Raw genomic sequence first — 16,915 nt, 5'->3', positions numbered from 1 at the left:
CTTAACGCGGCAATTCACCGCGGGTCAACCTCATAAGAGTTACTTGTAAGGATCCATGTAGAATATAAAAAAGCAACACTCGCTTCAATCCATAGCATATGCATCGCCACATAGTAGCAACTTGTTAGCTTCGCATGCAGGCGACGGTTACTACGTGGCCGGCTGGCCGGCATCCACAGCCGTGTCGTCTCCGCGTCAACACATACCTATAAATAAGCGCGCTCCGTACACGACGCTGCTCTAACACACTCACCCAAGCTCAGAGCTTAGCTACCATCATACGATTCGAGCGATCGGAGGCCATGACATGGACACTGGGGGCAACCTGTGGAGCAGCTCCCCCTCCCCCCTGCGTCTCCCCCTCCTCGTCGTCCTCCTCCTCACGGGAGCAGCACGGGACGGCGGCACCGGCGAAGCGGCCGTCGGGGCGCAAGAAGGTCAACCAGACGCGACACCCGGTGTACCGCGGCGTGCGGCACCGCGGGGGGCGGTGGGTGTGCGAGGTGCGCGTGCCCGGAAACAGCCGCGAGAAACTCTGGCTCGGGACGCACGTCACCGCCGAGGCAGCCGCGCGCGCGCACGACGCCGCCATGCTCGCGCTGCGCGGCTGCTCCGCCTCCGCCGCCCCGCGCCTCAACTTCGCGGACTCCGCATGGCTGCTCGACGTGCCGTCCGAACCCCCCGACGTTCGGCGCGCGGCGCTCGCGGCCGTTGTGGACTTCCAGCGTAAGCAGGCCAAGGACGGCGCCGCCGAAGCCTCCGTCAACGAGGTAACATCTAACCCTTCAGCGCCGACGTCGTCGTCCTCGCACAATGCAGGCTCGTCGGCGGCCACGTCCCATCCTCCTGCTGATGGAACGTTTGAGGTCTCGGCAGTACTGGCCACAGTGAGCAGCGACATGTTTGACCTCCACACGAACGGGGAAATGGACTTGGACAGGTACTCCTACTACACGGACCTCGCGAACGGACTACTCCTGGAGCCGCCGCCACCGCCGGCCACCTGCGGAGACTGCGGCGATGGCGGAACTGATGCAGAGTTGTGGAGCCATCAACGTCGATAATCTTGGCACAATCTTCTGAGTTGTCATTCCGTTGAACAATAGGAAGCCGCCTCCAATATAATAAAATCTTGGCACATTTAAGAGGATTATAGTTTCATGAAAATGATGAATCCTGAACGTTCAGGATTTGACCATGACAAATCAAACGCCTTTGTTCTCGATTTTAGTGACGTGAGGATGACATATTTAGTATATACGCACGATAATTTTCTAACAAAAAAAAATACACTGAGCATGGAGTTGCCATTCTTGTCAAATAAAATTGTTCTCTTCACGACACATAAATTGCCATCGAAAATGTTTGATTTGCCATGGTCAAATCCTAAACGTTCAAAACTTGAAATGATTTTTTTTTCAGTTATAGGCATAAAAATCGTGATTTCATAGGTCACTCGTATTAAGTTTTAAGAGTTGTAACTTAATGTTTATTTCTTAAATACGTTGAAACATATTTAAAATGGCTTTTATTTGAAAGCCCCCGTTACGACAAACACGAATATGAAAACATAACTTAATTTGAACAGTTCGCTTGAAAAAATATAGAAGTTTGATTCAGAAGCCAAAAATAAAAGCAGGGGCGAGGGGCTCGGTGACCTAAGACTTGCGTGCCACAAATCATGTCCCCGCCACGGACGGCTTTGCAAAGTTGCCAAAGGATTAAAAAAAGATCAAATTTATGAGAAAATGTCATTCATATATAATAGTAAATCGATATCACTAGATCCAACATGAAGTGTAGTTTTATATTTTATCTAAATGAAGTTATAGTTGTTAATATTTTTTGTCATTAAACTTGACAAAAGTTAAATAAGTTTGCCTTAAGAAAAAGTAAATGAGCCTCAAACCCGAACAGAGGAAGCAGGTATTTCGACATGTAGTACTGACTAGTACATTTTTTAGGGTTAAGCACTGACCAGTACTTGTGCACAATAATTCATAAATCTTCTGGAAGCACAGCCATTCACCAAATTACCAGGGTGCGAAGAATGTTTCAACCGAACTCACTTAGTTTGTGGTTTCTTTTACATTTAATTTTAATTGATTTAGTAGTCTCAGCATGGTTGCATTTCCTTTTGTAGTCTTTTGCGCTACTTTTTTTATAGAAAATATCTATTGAACCATGCCATTTGGAATGTCTTCTTCTCCATACTGTACAGTCAAACACTATATCAAATCTCGTGTAATTTAAAAACACGGCGTCGTAGTAATTATAATCCAACATTTTTTGTACTCCATAGTTATGCGGTTGACCATCGGAATTGTGGCACAAGATTTTTCTTTAATAGACCATCGGATACAATCTGTAACGTGGTTAACCAAATGGCAGCTACTACGGATCACGCGGCGCCTAGCCAACCGTTAGATCTAGGGGACGTCCGATCTGACCTTGCATCCGTAGCTGTAGGTGTTGTCCATGACAACATTAAGTGTCGGCAAAAGCTTCATAACAACCTCAGCAGCGAGACGAAGCTGCAACAAAGCACCGACGCTGCACGTGAAGCTCCAGTGCAGCACCGGCGAAGCTCCAATGCAACTCTAACTCTCAACCAACTGTTTGGATGTTTTGGAGTTAGTTCGGTCCAATCTAACCAACTCTAACTCTAACCCATGGATCTAAAGAGGGTCAATATTGGACGAAGCATCAATGAAATGAGATTGAAGTCAAAGGAATTATATCTCAGACAACCCCACCGTCGCTGGTGTTGTAACAACCATACAAAAGAATACATTCCCCTCTCCCCATGGCCCCGAAACAAATGAGAAGATGAAGAGGAGAAGTGGCTGATCTGGGCGATGGTTCATATATACTCCCATTGTATATAGGCATACCCATAATCTATAATGTGCATTCCACACAAACTCTATTCACTCTAGTTCTACACCTACACTTTCCATGCTACGTGGAGCATGCATGCCTCTACCTAGGACCTCCTAGTCCACGCCCAGAATCGAGCACCGCTCATCGTGCTCAAGCGCGAGCGTAAGTTTTTCTTTAACTTGAACTTTATTGATTTGAAATAATGATTACATCGTAGGAAATTATCACTCATGCCCCGTGCCCATGTAGGTGTACCACATGGTGATTTTCTTTCTAATCGGCTCAGCCATAGTTATTGTTATTTCTACTGGTTAAGATATTTTCCAAATATAATTTCCGTTTCAGTCATTTGAAAATGTTCATAAATTTAGAAATTGTGTTCATATTTTTCTAAAATATTTTATAATTCCTAAAATGTGCCATCATATATCGAATAACCTTATGGAATTCAGATAATGTCCACAAATTTTTGTAAGCATGAATTTCAAATTTAAGAACAATTTTAATGCCAGATAACGTGCAAATCTCAACCAACTTTGAAAACGTGAACAATTTTTGAAAACATATACAACTTTCCTGAAAACCGCAACATTTTATGAAACTATGAACATTTTTTAAATACTAAACAATTTTTTAGATGCAAACAAATTCGGAATATTGTGAACAGTTTTAAACATAAAAAAATCTGAAATGAATAAAGAAGAAAACAAAAAATTGAAAAGAAATATAAAAACGGAAAATGACTAATATTAAATGGAAAAATACGTAAAAATGAATGAAAAATAGAGAACAAAATTTAATATTCAAAATAAAAGAAAAAACGAATGGAAACAGAAAAAAAGAGCTCCCACCCCCGTACGCCCGCCGATTTCCCTGTGCGGCGCGGGATTTCCGGGAAAACTGTATTTGACGGTCGGCAAACGCACAGGGGCGAGATGAACTGGGCCGGCTCATCTCCCTCTGCAGGCAGTTTACTTTTTTTGCTTTATTTCGTCCTTTTTTCTCAATCGTTTTTTCCGGGTTTTTTTCGTTTTCTAAAAATGTTGTTCATTTTCTAAAATATATTTACCTTTTCAGAAAATGTACGTAAGTTCAACAAATTTTATTTATTCAAAAAGTGTACATAAGTTTAAAAAATGTTCGGCTCCATAAATTGTTTACAAATTTTAAAAAATGTTCCTTTTTTGATAAATTTATCACAGTTTTCAGAAAATGTTTTCTTGTTTTCCCATTTTTATAAAAAATGATACTGTTATACGAAAAATGTCTCTCTTTTAAAATTTGTTCACAAATTGAAAAGTTGTTCAATTTTCTCATCAACTCTAAAAATGTTCATGATTTGAAAATGTTTGGGAACTTTAAAAATTGTTGTTCTTTTTCTAAAAAATGTTTGCCTTTTCAAAAAGTGTACGTCAGTTCAAAAAAATTCCGTGTTTTAAGAAGTGTACATAAGTTGAAAAAGTGTTTCCGATTCAAAAAGTGTTCAGACATTTCAATAAATATTATTTTTTCATAAATTGTTCCGATTTTTTAAAAAATGTTTTTTTATTTTACACTTTTATAAGAAATGTTCTTATTTTATATAAAATGTTTCTATTCTCTAAAATTGAGTTCACCAATTGAAAAGTTATTCAAATTTTGTACACCAATTCTAAAATGTTTCATGATTTACAAAAATTCAGGAATTTTATAAAATGTTCTTCATTTTCTAAATATATGTTTACCTTTTGATAAAATGTACGAACGTTAGGAAATTTTTCATGTTTCAACTACATAAGTCGAAAAAATGTTTCCACTTAAAAAACTTGTTTACAAATATTTAGAAATTTTCTTTTTTAAAAATGTTCTGTGATTTAAAATGCTTCTCTTTTCAAATTTGTTGTGTTTTTGCAAATTCTTTGTAAATTTATCAAAATTCAATTTATTATTTTTGTTTGTAAATACAACAGCTGATTAAGTTTTCGAAACCCGAAAAAAATCAAAACATAAAAACTTTTAGGAAAAAGAGAAATATAAACACAAAAGGAAATAAATAATAAGATAAAAAATGAAAAAGGAAAATAAAAAAATAAACAGGGAAAAAAAGAGCAGGTTACCTGGCCCAGCCCAGTCGCCTGGCTAGCGTTGCGGCCCAGTGGCTTTCCTGTTCTGTGTCCAATAAGAGGTCCCGGTTTTCCGCAGGCGTCCAATAGTAGAGCATTCGCTGAAACCGCGAGAAAACGGTCCGCCCATTGGCAGCGTTCAAGGAACAACCAAAAAGTTGAGCAAGTAGTCGAACTCCAGGGGACCTCCTATGTGGCGCTTAAGTCGCCATTAGGCAAACGGGCGCCTGCAGCGGCCTTCTTCGCGGGCCGGCCCATATTTAATTCGTTGGTTAATTATTATTTTTAAGTTCACAGAATTTTCAAAAAGTTCAGATTTGCGAAAAAAATCAATGATTATGGAAACAAGTACACAGAGTTTTGAAATTATGTTCATGAATTTTCAAGAAGTTCACAGAATTCGGAAAAAATATCATCGATTCTGGAAAAAAGTTCATCAATTTTTAAAAATAGTTCACTGATTTTGTAAAATAGTTCAAGAATTTTAAATTATGTTCATTAATTTTCAGAAAAGTTCACCGATTTTGAAAAAAAAAGTTCACCGATTTCAAAAAAGGTTTACGGGCTAAAACAGTTCACGGGCTTAAAAAGTCCATAAAGAATTTTCAGATGGGCCGGCCATTGCGGAATGCTGCTGGTCGGTTAGCACATTTTTCCTTTAACCGGCATAGGGTTTGCCGAACTCCGGACCTTTGCATATATAACACACTTGCTAGCTAATAGGACAGGTTCGGCTGCTGTTTAGAGAAGCGCTAACCCTTTAAGTACCAGCTGCTGAACATTTAAAATTTGAACAAAATTTGTCAAAACATTTTTTTCAAAAACAAAAACTATTCTTGAAAAAACTCTGAACAAAATTTCTTTAAAACATGTAAATACTGTTCGAAAATATGTGTAAATTTAAAAGTTCAAACAAAGCCTTTAAGGGGAACAGAAATTGAATAACATGAGCAACGTTTATACGCACTGAACATATTTGGAAATACATTGAACATTTTCTATGTACGCTGAATATTCTAAAAATAGAAATCGAACATTTTTATGATAAACATTGAACATTTTTAAATACAAGTTGAACATCTTTATGATAAACGCTAACATTTTGAAATACACATTGAACATTTTTGTGTCATACATTGAACAATTTTCATGTACACAATGAACAGTCATAAACGCTGAACATTTTTAATTATATTAAAAATATGTCCTAGAGGCAATAATAAAGTGGTTATTATTATATCTCCTTGTTCATGATAATTGTTTATTATCCATGCTATAATTATCTTGATCGGAAACTCAAATATTTGTGTGGATACATAAACAACAAAATGTCCCTAGTAAGCCTCTACTCTACTAGCTCGTTGATCAAAGATGGCTAAGGTTTCCTAGCCATAGACATGAATTTTTCATTTGATAACGGAATAACATCATTATGAGAATGGTGTGATGGACAAAACCCAAACCTTAAGCATAGCGTTTGATCGTATTAAGTTTACTGCTATTGCTTTCTGCATGTCAATATATTTGTTTCTATGACCATGAGATCATGCAACTCGATGACACCGGAGGAATGCCTTGTGTGTATCAAACATCACAACATAACTCGGTGATTGTAAAGATGCTCTATAGGTATCTGTGAGGGTGTGTGTTGAGTTGTCATGGAACAAGACTGGGATCTGTCACTCTGTGTGACGGAGAGGTAGTCACAAGAAGCTTGCAAGCCATGTGACTAAGGAGTTAGTCACAGAATCTTGTATTACAAAACGAGTAAAGAGACTTGTTGGTAACGAGATTGAACTAGGTATGGAGATACCGATGATCGAATCTCGAGCAAGTAACATATCAATGGACAAAGGGAAGTGCATACGAAATTAGGTGAATCCTTGACATCGTGGTTAGTACGATATAGATCTTCGTAAAGTATGTAGGATCAAAATGGGCATCGAGGTCCCGCTATTGGTTATAGACTATAGAGGTGTCTCGGTCATGTCTGCATAGTTCTCTAACCCGTAGGGTATGCACACTTCACGTTCGGTGACGATATAGTACAGTTGAGTTATTTTGTTGGTGACCGAAGGTTGCTCGGAGTCCCAAATGAGATCCCGGACATGACAATGAGCTTTGGAATGGTCCGGAGGTAAAGATTGATATATGGAAAGTTGGTATTTGACTTCCGAAAGAGTTTCAGAAGGTTACCAGTTTTGTGACGGAGGTTCCGCAAGAGTTTTGGGGGTCCACCGGGAGGGTCCACCTGCCTCAGAGGGCCCCATGGGCTGTGAGAGGTGGCGCACCAGCCCTGATGAGCTGGTCGCCCCTCCCACCTGAGGCCCATGAGGCCAAGGAGGTGGGCTGGCCCAGAGTAGGCCGACGCCCCCTGGCTTAGGGGACAAGCCACCTTGGTGGCCATCGCCCCACCCTAGGGGAAACCCTAGGGAGCCACCCCTCATCCCTTCCCTCTATATATACTAGAGGAGAAGGAGGACGGCACCACCTGAAAAGCCACGTCGGCACCCTCCTCTCTCTCTCTCTCGTAGTTCTTCTCCCTCGCTTCTGTCGCGGCAGCGCTTGGCGAAGCCCTGCCAGGACAGCCCCACCACCACCGCCACCACGTCGTCGTGTTGAGGTGAAGGCGTCATCGAGCTGTATGTGTGCTGAACGCGGAGTTGTTGTCCGTTTGGCACTAGATCGGGACGTTCATGATTGGATTGCGGGATGGATCGTGAAGACGTTCGACTGCATCCACCGCGTTTCTTAATGCTTCCTCTTAGCGATCTACAAGGGTATGTAGATGCACTCCCCTTCCCATAGTTGTTGATCTCCATAAATTGTTGTTTCCCATGCGACATAACCCAACAGAGGTATGAGAGCCAATTCTATGCATAGATAATATGCACGAGTAGAACACAAAGTGTTTGCGAGTGTTGATCTTCAGATTGCTTACTTCTTTAGTCTTAATTTTTGTTCGATGGTATTGTGGGACGAAGCGGCCCGGACTAACCTTACTCGTCGACGTACAAGAGACCTGTTCCATCGATTCACATGTAACTAGTTGCATAAAGATGGCTGGCGGGTGTCTGTCTCTCCCACTTTGGTTGAATCGGATTCAACAGAAGCGATCCTTGTGGAAGGTGAAATAACAACTTGAATATCACCATTGTGGCTTTGCGTAGGTAAGAACGGTTCTTGCTAGTTGCCCATAGTAGCCACGTAAACTTGCAACAACAAAGTAGAGAACGTCTAACTTGTTTTTTGCAGGGCTTGCTGTGATGTGATGTGATATATGTGATGCATGAGATGATCATGTTTTGTATAGATTATCACGACTTGCATGTCGATGAGTACGACGACCAACATGATCCATAGGGTTGTCTTTACTTAATTTGTTCCTTTTTTTGTTTTACTTTATCACTATGAGTTAACAATAGTTGTAGAAGCATAGTTCGCGCAACAACCCCAATGGCGAAACGATGATGTAGATCATGGTGACGTCCCGGTGACAATGGAGAACATGTCGGTACTTTGGAGATGGAGATCAAAAGCACAAGATGATGATGGCCATATCATGTCACTTTTATGATTTGCATGTGATGTTAATCCTTCAATGCATCTTATTTTGCTTAGGATGACGGTAGCATTATAAAATGATCCTCACTAAAATGTCAAGATAAAATTGTATTCTCCCCAAGTGTGCACAATTGCGAAGGTTCATCGTTTCTAAGCACCATGTATTGATCGAGTGTGATAGACTCTGCATTTGCACACAACGGGTGTAAGCTAATTTTGCACCTCCATAACACATGGGTTAAACTTGACGAGCCTAGCATGTACGGACATGTCCTTAGAACACAGGAGACCAAAAGGTCGAACATGAGTCATATAGTAGATATGATCAACATGGAGATGTTCACCATTGAAACCATCTCATCTCACGTGATGATCGGACTTGGGTTGGTGGATTTGGATCATGTTACTCTCGGACAACATGAGGGATGTTGATTTGTGTGGGAGTTCTTAAGTAATATGATTAATTGAACTCATTATCATGAACAATAGTCTAAGTTGCCTTTGCAAATTACATTGTACATCAATGGCTTGTGCACTAGCTTCCCTGAATTTTAATGTGTTCCTAGAGAAATCTAAGCTGAAAGATGATAGAAGTAACTTTGCGGACTGGGTCCGTAATCTGAGGTTTATCCTCACGGCTTCGCAAAAGGTTTATGTCCTTGATGCATCACTTGGTGCACCACCCCCTCCAGTTTTGTGTGTGGATGTTGTGAACGTCTGATAGGTGTGTGTTGATGACTACTCGATAGTTCAGTGTGCAATGTTGTATGGCTTAGAATCGGGACTTCAAAGGCATTTTGAATGTCATGGAGCATATGAGATGTTCCAGGAGTTGAACTTTGTTTTTTCAAGCAAATGCCCATATCGATAGGTATGAGACCTTTGATAAATTCTTTGCCTGCAAGATGGCCGATAAATTCTTTGCATGTAAGACGGAAGAGAACAGTTCTCTCAGTGAGCACATACTCAGAATGTCTGGGTACTACAACCGTTCGACTTAGCTGGGAGTTGAGCTTCCGCCTAAGATGGCCACTTACAGAGTTCTTCAGTCACTGCCACCTAGCTACAAGAGCTTTGTGATGAACTATAATATGCAAGGGATGAACCTGTCCATATCCGATCTATTCGCGATGGTGAAAGTCATGGAAGTAGAAATCAGGAAGGAGCATCAAGTGTTGATGGTGAATAAAACCACTAGTTCAAGAAGGGCAAGGGAAAGAAGGGTAACTTCAAGAAGAACGACAAAGCAGTTGCCGCTCCCGTGAAGAAACACAAGGCTGGACCCAAGCCTAAGACGGAGTGTTTCTATTCCAAGGAGCTGGCAACCAGAAGCAAAATTGTCCCAAGTATCTAGCCGAGAAGAAGACTGGCAACGTCAACAAAGGTATATTTGATATACATGTTATTGGTGTGTACCTTACTAGCTCTCGTAGTAGTGCCTGAGTATTTGATACCGGTTCGGTTGCCCATATTTGTAACTCGAAACAGGAACTATGGAATAAACGGAGGTGGCAAAGGACGAAGTGAAGATGCGTGTTGGAAATGGTTCCAAGGTTGATGTGATCGCCGTGGGCACGCTTGCTGTTCGATTACCATCGGGATTAGTTATGAACCTAAATAATTGTTATTTGGTGCCCGCATTGAGCATCAACACTATATCTGGATCTTGTTTAATGCAAGACGGTTACTCATTTAAATAAGAGAATAATGGTTGTTCTATTTATATGAGAAATATCTTCTATGGTCATGCAACCAATGTGAATGGTTTATTCTTGTTGAATCTCGATAGTGATGATACACATATTTATAACATTAATGCCAAACGTTGTAGAGTTAATAATGATAGTACCACTTTCTTGTGGCACTGCCACTTAGGTCATATTGATGAAAACACATGAAGAAGTTATATGCTGATGGAAGTCACTTGATTATGAATCACTTGACACATGTGAACCATGCATCATGGGCAAGATGACAAAAAACCCGTTTTCCAGTACATTAGAACGAGCATGTGACTTGTTGTAGATCATACATACTGATGTGTGCGGTCCAGTGAGTTTTTATGCGCGTGGTGGATATCGTTACTTTCTCACCTTGATTGATGATTTGAGTAGATATGGGTATATTTACTTGATGAAGCATAAGTTCGACATGTTTGAAAAGTTCAAGCAATTTCAGGGTGAAGTTGAGAATCATCGTAACAAGAAGAATAAGTTCATATGATCTAATCGAGGGGGAGAATATCTGACTTATGAGTTTGGCATGCACTTAAGATAGTGTGAAATTGTTTCACGGCTCAAGCCACCTGGAACACCACAGTGTAATGGTGTGTCCGAACGTCATAATTGCACCTTATTGGATATGGTGCATTTTATGATGTCTCTTACCAATTTGCCACTATTGTTTTGGGGCTATGCATTAGAGGTAGCTACATTCAATTTAAATAGGGCTCCATCTAAATCCGTTGAGAAGACACCGTATGAGTTATAGTTAGGCAAGAAGCCTAAGCTATCGTTTCTTAAAGTTTGGGGTTGCGACGCTTCTGTCAAAAGGCTTCAGCGTGACAAGTTCGAACCCAAAGCAGGTAAATGTGTATTCATAGGATACCCAAAGGAAATAGTTGGGTATACCTTCTATCTCAAATCTGAAGGCAAAGTGTTTGTTGCTAATAACGGGTCCTTTCTCAAGAAAGAGTTTCTCTCAAAAGATTTGAGTGGGAGGAAGATAAAACTTGATGAGGTTATTGAACTGTAACTTCAACCGGAGAGTAGCACGACACAAGAAGATGTTCATATGGCGCCTAAATCAGTTGAAGAGGAAGCTAATGATGGTGACCATGAAGCTTCAGAGTTCAGATCAACTTACTATCAAACCTCGTAGGTCAAGGACACGTACTGCTCCTGAGTGGTATGGTAATCATGTCTTTGAGGTCATGTTGTTGGACAACGATGAACCTACGAGATATGGAGAAGCGATGGTGGGCCTAGATTCCGACAAATGGTTAGAGGCCATGAAATACGAGATGGATCCATGTATGAAGACAAAGTGTGGACTTTGGAAGTATTACCTGATGGTCGAAAGGCTATTCAGAACAAATTGATCTTTAAGAGGAAGACGAACGCGGACGATTATGTCACCATCTATAAAGCTCGACTTGTTGCAAAGGGGTTTTCAAAAGTTCAAGGGGTTGACTACTATGAGACTTTCTCACCCGTAGCGTTGCTTAAGTCCGTCAGAATCATGTTGGCACTAGCTGCATTTTTTGATTATGAAATCTGGCAGATGGATGTCAAAATAGTGTTCCTTAATGGTTTCCTTAAGGAACAGATGTATATGATGAAGGTTTTGCCGACCGAGAGAATGATGACAAAGTCTGCAAGCTCCAGCAATCCATTTATGGACTGGACATGCATCTCGGAGTTGGAACCTTTGCTTTGATGACGCGATCAAAGCGTTTGGGTTTATAAAAGTTTAAGGAGAAGCTTGTATTTACAAGAAAATGAGCAGGAGCTCTATAGTGTTTCTAATATTATATGTGGATGACATATTGCTGATTAGGAACAATATATAACTTTTGGAAAGCGTGAAGATATATTTCAATAGAAATATTTAATGAAAGACCTCGAAGAAGCTGCTTACATATTAGGCATCAAGATCTATAGAGATAGACCGAGACGCTTAATAGGACTTTCACAAAGCACATACCTTGATAAGGTTTTGAAGAAGTTCAAAATGTATCAGTCCAAGAAGGGGTTCTTGCCTGTCCTACAAGGTGTGAAGTTGAGTATGACTCAACGCCCAACGACTACAGAGGATAGAGAGAAGATGAGTGCCATCCCCTATGCTTCAGCCCTAGGCTCTATCATGTATGCGATGCTATGCACAAGACCATATGTCAGACTTGCCATAAGTATGGCTGGAAGGTTCAAACTGATCCAGGAATGGAGCACTGAACAATGGTCAAGAATATCCTTAAGTAACTGAAAAGGACTAAGGAGATGTTTCTTGTTTATGGAGGTGATCAAGAGATCGTCGTAAAGGGTTACGTCGATGCAAACTTTGACACTGATCCGGATGACTCTAAACCTCAATCCGGATACGTATTTATTCTGAATGGTGGAGTGGTAAGCTGGTGCAATTCCAAGCAAAGCATGGTAGATGATTCTACGTGTGAAACGGAGTACATAGCTCCTTCAAAAGCAGCGAAGGAAGGTGTCTGGATGAAGCAGTTGATGACGGATCTTGGAGTTGTGCCCAGTGCACTGGATCCAATGACCTTGTTTTGTGACAACACTGGTGCCAGTGCTCTAGCCAAGGAACCAAGGTTTCACAAAAGGACCAGACACATAAAGTGACGTTTCAATTCCATCCGCAATTATATCAAGGAGGAGGACATAAACATTTGCAAAGTACATACGGATCTGGATGTTACAAATCTGTTGACTATACCTCTTCCACGAGCAAAACATGATCAACACCAGAATTCTATGGGTGTTAGATTCATTACAATACTAGATTATTGACTCTAGTGCAAGTGGGAGACTGTTCAAAATATGCCCTAGAGGCAATAATAAAGTTGTTATTATTATATTTCATTGTTCATGATAATTGTTTATTATCCATGTTATAATTGTATAGATTGGAAACTCAAATACATGTGTGGATACATAGACAACAAAGTGTCCCTAGTAATCCTCTATTGGACTAGCTCGTTGTTCAAAGATGGCTAAGGTTTCCTAGAAATAGGCACGGGTTATAATTTGATAACGGGTTCACACTGAACATTTATGTGATATACGTTGAACAATCTTCATTTACACAATGAACATTTTAAGATATGTTGAACATTTCATTACTATACGGTAAACATTTTCTTACATATACGATGAACATTTTTACCGATGAGGCGATCGACCCTATGGTTGGAGATGGATTTTAAAACCATTATGTTCAAGTAGGCATGGCGGCGGTGGCATCCGTGTGGTGGACTTATGTCCTCGGGCTCCGTCGTTGCAACCATGTTTTCTCCAATGCTAGCGTAGAGCTTGGAAGGGAGTACATGAGCGGATACAAATTGTGGTCTACATCGACGGCATCTGAAAGATGGTGGATCATGTGTTGGGTTTATTGTTCGTGGATGGCAGGTGTGCTTTCCTTCTCCTACGTCTTAGTCATACTGGATGCCAAATCATGAGTTCGATGACATGTTGGGGGTGTTGCAACAGTTTGATTCGTTCAACGACAATTGTTTCACCCTTGGTGAGTAACCTTGGAGGTCCATAAAACCACACCGAGCTCGTGTGAGGAGATAATTGTCATTTTTTTATGTTGTTGTGGTGGTGCCAGGGGCAGATGATGGACATTGGGGATCAAGCTTAGAGAATTCTTTGATATTGATGGTAATTTTACTTCTTTCACTAGTAGAAAACATGACTCTACTCCCGGTTGGTAAGGGCTTTTAGTCCCGGATCACCAACCGGGACTAATAACTTGGGACTAAAGGCTCCCCCCTTTTAGTCTCGGTTGGTCACGACTCGGGACCAATGCCCTTCCACCTGGCTAGCAGAGCGCGCCGAGGGGAGGGGACCTTTAGTCCCGGTTGGTAACATGAACTGGGACTAAAGGCTTTGGGGTTTTTGGGTTTGGGGGTTTATTGTTTATTTTTTCTTTTCATTTTGTGTTTTTCATTTCAAACATACTACTACATATTGTACACGTTATGCATATATCATAGAATTTCTCGTAGGACCAATCATATATCATAGAATTTTTTGTACACACACACATATATATATATATATATAGTTTACTATATACAATTTGATATATACAATTTCTCCTACGACTTGTAGATCATAACATGCAGTCATTAGGTGTAGTGGTATTCTTCGTCGGGAGCTATGACCTGCTCAAGCAAAAATCCCTCCATTTCCTCATGAAATCCTCATATGTGGTCCTTTGCTAGGAGATGTTCCCGCTGCTGGGGAACGTCGCATGGGAAACAAAAAATTTCCTACGCGCACGAAGACCTATCATGGTGATGTCCATCTACGAGAGGGGATGAGTGATCTACGTACCCTTGTAGACCGTACATCAGAAGCGTTAGAGAACGCGGTTGATGTAGTGGAACGTCCTCACGTCCCTCAATCCGCCCCGCGAACAATCCCGCGATCAGTCCCACGATCTAGTGCCGAACGGACGGCACCTCCGCGTTCAGCACACGTACAGCTCGACGATGATCTCGGCCTTCTTGATCCAGCAAGAGAGACGGAGAGGTAGAAGAGTTCTCCGGCAGCGTGACGGCGCTCCGGAGGTTGGTGATGACCTTGTCTCAGCAGGGCTCCGCCCGAGCTCCGCAGAAACGCGATCTAGAGGAAAAACCGTGGAGGTATGTGGTCGGGCTGCCGTGGAAAAATCGTCTCAAATCAGCCCTAAAACCTCCGTATATATAGGTGGGAGGGAGGGGGCCTTGCCTTGGGGCTCAAGGAGCCCCAAGGGGGTCGGCCGAGTCCAAAGGGGAGGACTCTCCCCCCCAAACCGAGTTGGACTAGGTTTGGTGGGAGGGAGTCCCCCTTCCTTCCCACCTCCTCCTTTTTTTTCTTTCTCTCTTGATTTTCTTCTCCTTGGCGCATAGGGCACTTGTGGGCTGTCCCACCAGCCCACTAAGGGCTGGTGTGTCTCCCCAAAGGCCTATGGGCTTCCCCGGGGTGGGTTGCCCCCCCGGTGAACTCCCGGAACCCATTCGTCATTCCCGGTACATTCCCGGTAACTCCGAAAACCTTCCGGTAATCAAATGAGGTCATCCTATATATCAATCTTCGTTTCTGGACCATTCCGGAAACCCTCGTGACGTCCGTGATCTCATCCGGGACTCCGAACAACATTCGGTAACCAACCATATAACTCAAATACGCATAAAACAACGTCGAACCTTAAGTGTGCAGACCCTGCGGGTTCGAGAACTATGTAGACATGACCCGAGAGACTCCTAGGTCAATATCCAATAGCGGGACCTGGCTGCCCATATTGGATCCTACATATTCTACGAAGATCTTATCGTTTGAACCTCAGTGCCAAGGATTCGTATAATCCCGTATGTCATTCCCTTTGTCCTTCGGTATGTTACTTGCCCGAGATTCGATCGTCAGTATCCGTATACCTATTTCAATCTCGTTTACCGGCAAGTCTCTTTACTCGTTCCGTAATACAAGATCCCGCAACTTACACTAAGTTACATTGCTTGCAAGGCTCGTGTGTGATGTTGTATTACCGAGTGGGCCCCGAGATACCTCTCCGTCAAACGGAGTGACAAATCCCAGTCTTGATGCATACTAACTCAACTAACACCTTCGGAGATACCTGTAGAGCATCTTTATAGTCACCCAGTTACGTTGCGACGTTTGATACACACAAAGCATTCCTCCGGTGTCAGTAAGTTATATGATCTCATGGTCATAGGAATAAATACTTGACACGCAGAAAACAGTAGCAACAAAATGACACGATCAACATGCTACGTCTATTAGTTTGGGTCTTAGTCCATCACGTGATTCTCCCAATGACGTGATCCAGTTATCAAGCAACAACACCTTGTTCATAATCAGAAGACACTGACTATCATCGATCAACTGGCTAGCCAACTAGAGGCATGCTAGGGACGGTGTTTTGTCTATGTATCCACACATGTAAATGAGTCTTCATTCAATACAATTATAGCATGGATAATAAACTATTATCTTGATACAGGAATTATAATAATAACTATATTTACTATTGCCTCTAGAGCATAATTCCAACAGTCTCCCACTTGCACTAGAGTCAATAATCTAGCCCTCACATCACCATGTGAATTACATTGTAATAAATCTAACACCCATACAGTTCTGGTGTCGATCATGTTTTGGCCTTGGAAGAGGTTTAGTCAGCGGTTCTGCTACATTCAGATCCGTGTGCACTTTGCATATATTTACGTCCTCTTCCTCGATGTAGTCGCGGATGAGGTTGAAGCGTCGTTTGATGTGTCTGGTCTTCTTGTGAAACCGTGGTTCCTTTGCTAAGGCAATGGCACCCATGTTGTCACAGAACAAGGTTATTGGATTTAGTGCGTTTGGCACCACTCCAAGATCCGTCATGAACTGCTTCATCCAGACACTCTCCTTAGCCGCCTCCGAGGCAGCCATGTACTCTGCTTCACATGTAGAATCTGCTACGACGCTTTGCTTGGAACTGCACCAGCTTACTGCACCCCCATTAAGAATAAATATGTATCCGGTTTGCGACTTAGAGTCGTCCGGATCTGTGTCAAAGCTTGCATCGACGTAACCTTTTACGGCGAGCTCTTCGTCACCTCCATATACGAGAAACAT

General features: G+C 41.8%; 1 protein-coding gene across 1 annotated transcript; it reads left to right on the top strand.

The window, feature by feature from the left end:
- The first annotated feature begins 266 nt into the window (after positions 1–266).
- On the top strand, positions 267–1,130 carry LOC123398231 (dehydration-responsive element-binding protein 1H-like). The gene has a single exon (XM_045092726.1). The coding sequence runs from the start codon at positions 303–305 to the stop codon at positions 1,062–1,064; it is 762 nt and encodes a 253-aa protein (XP_044948661.1). The 5' UTR covers positions 267–302; the 3' UTR covers positions 1,065–1,130.
- Positions 1,131–16,915: the final 15,785 nt, after the last annotated feature.

Source organism: Hordeum vulgare, chromosome 5H (genome assembly GCF_904849725.1).
Source record: "Hordeum vulgare subsp. vulgare chromosome 5H, MorexV3_pseudomolecules_assembly, whole genome shotgun sequence".
Taxonomy (NCBI): Eukaryota; Viridiplantae; Streptophyta; class Magnoliopsida; order Poales; family Poaceae; genus Hordeum; species Hordeum vulgare.
Note: the sequence above shows the minus strand (reverse complement) of the source record. Positions and strands in the feature narration are given on the sequence as shown.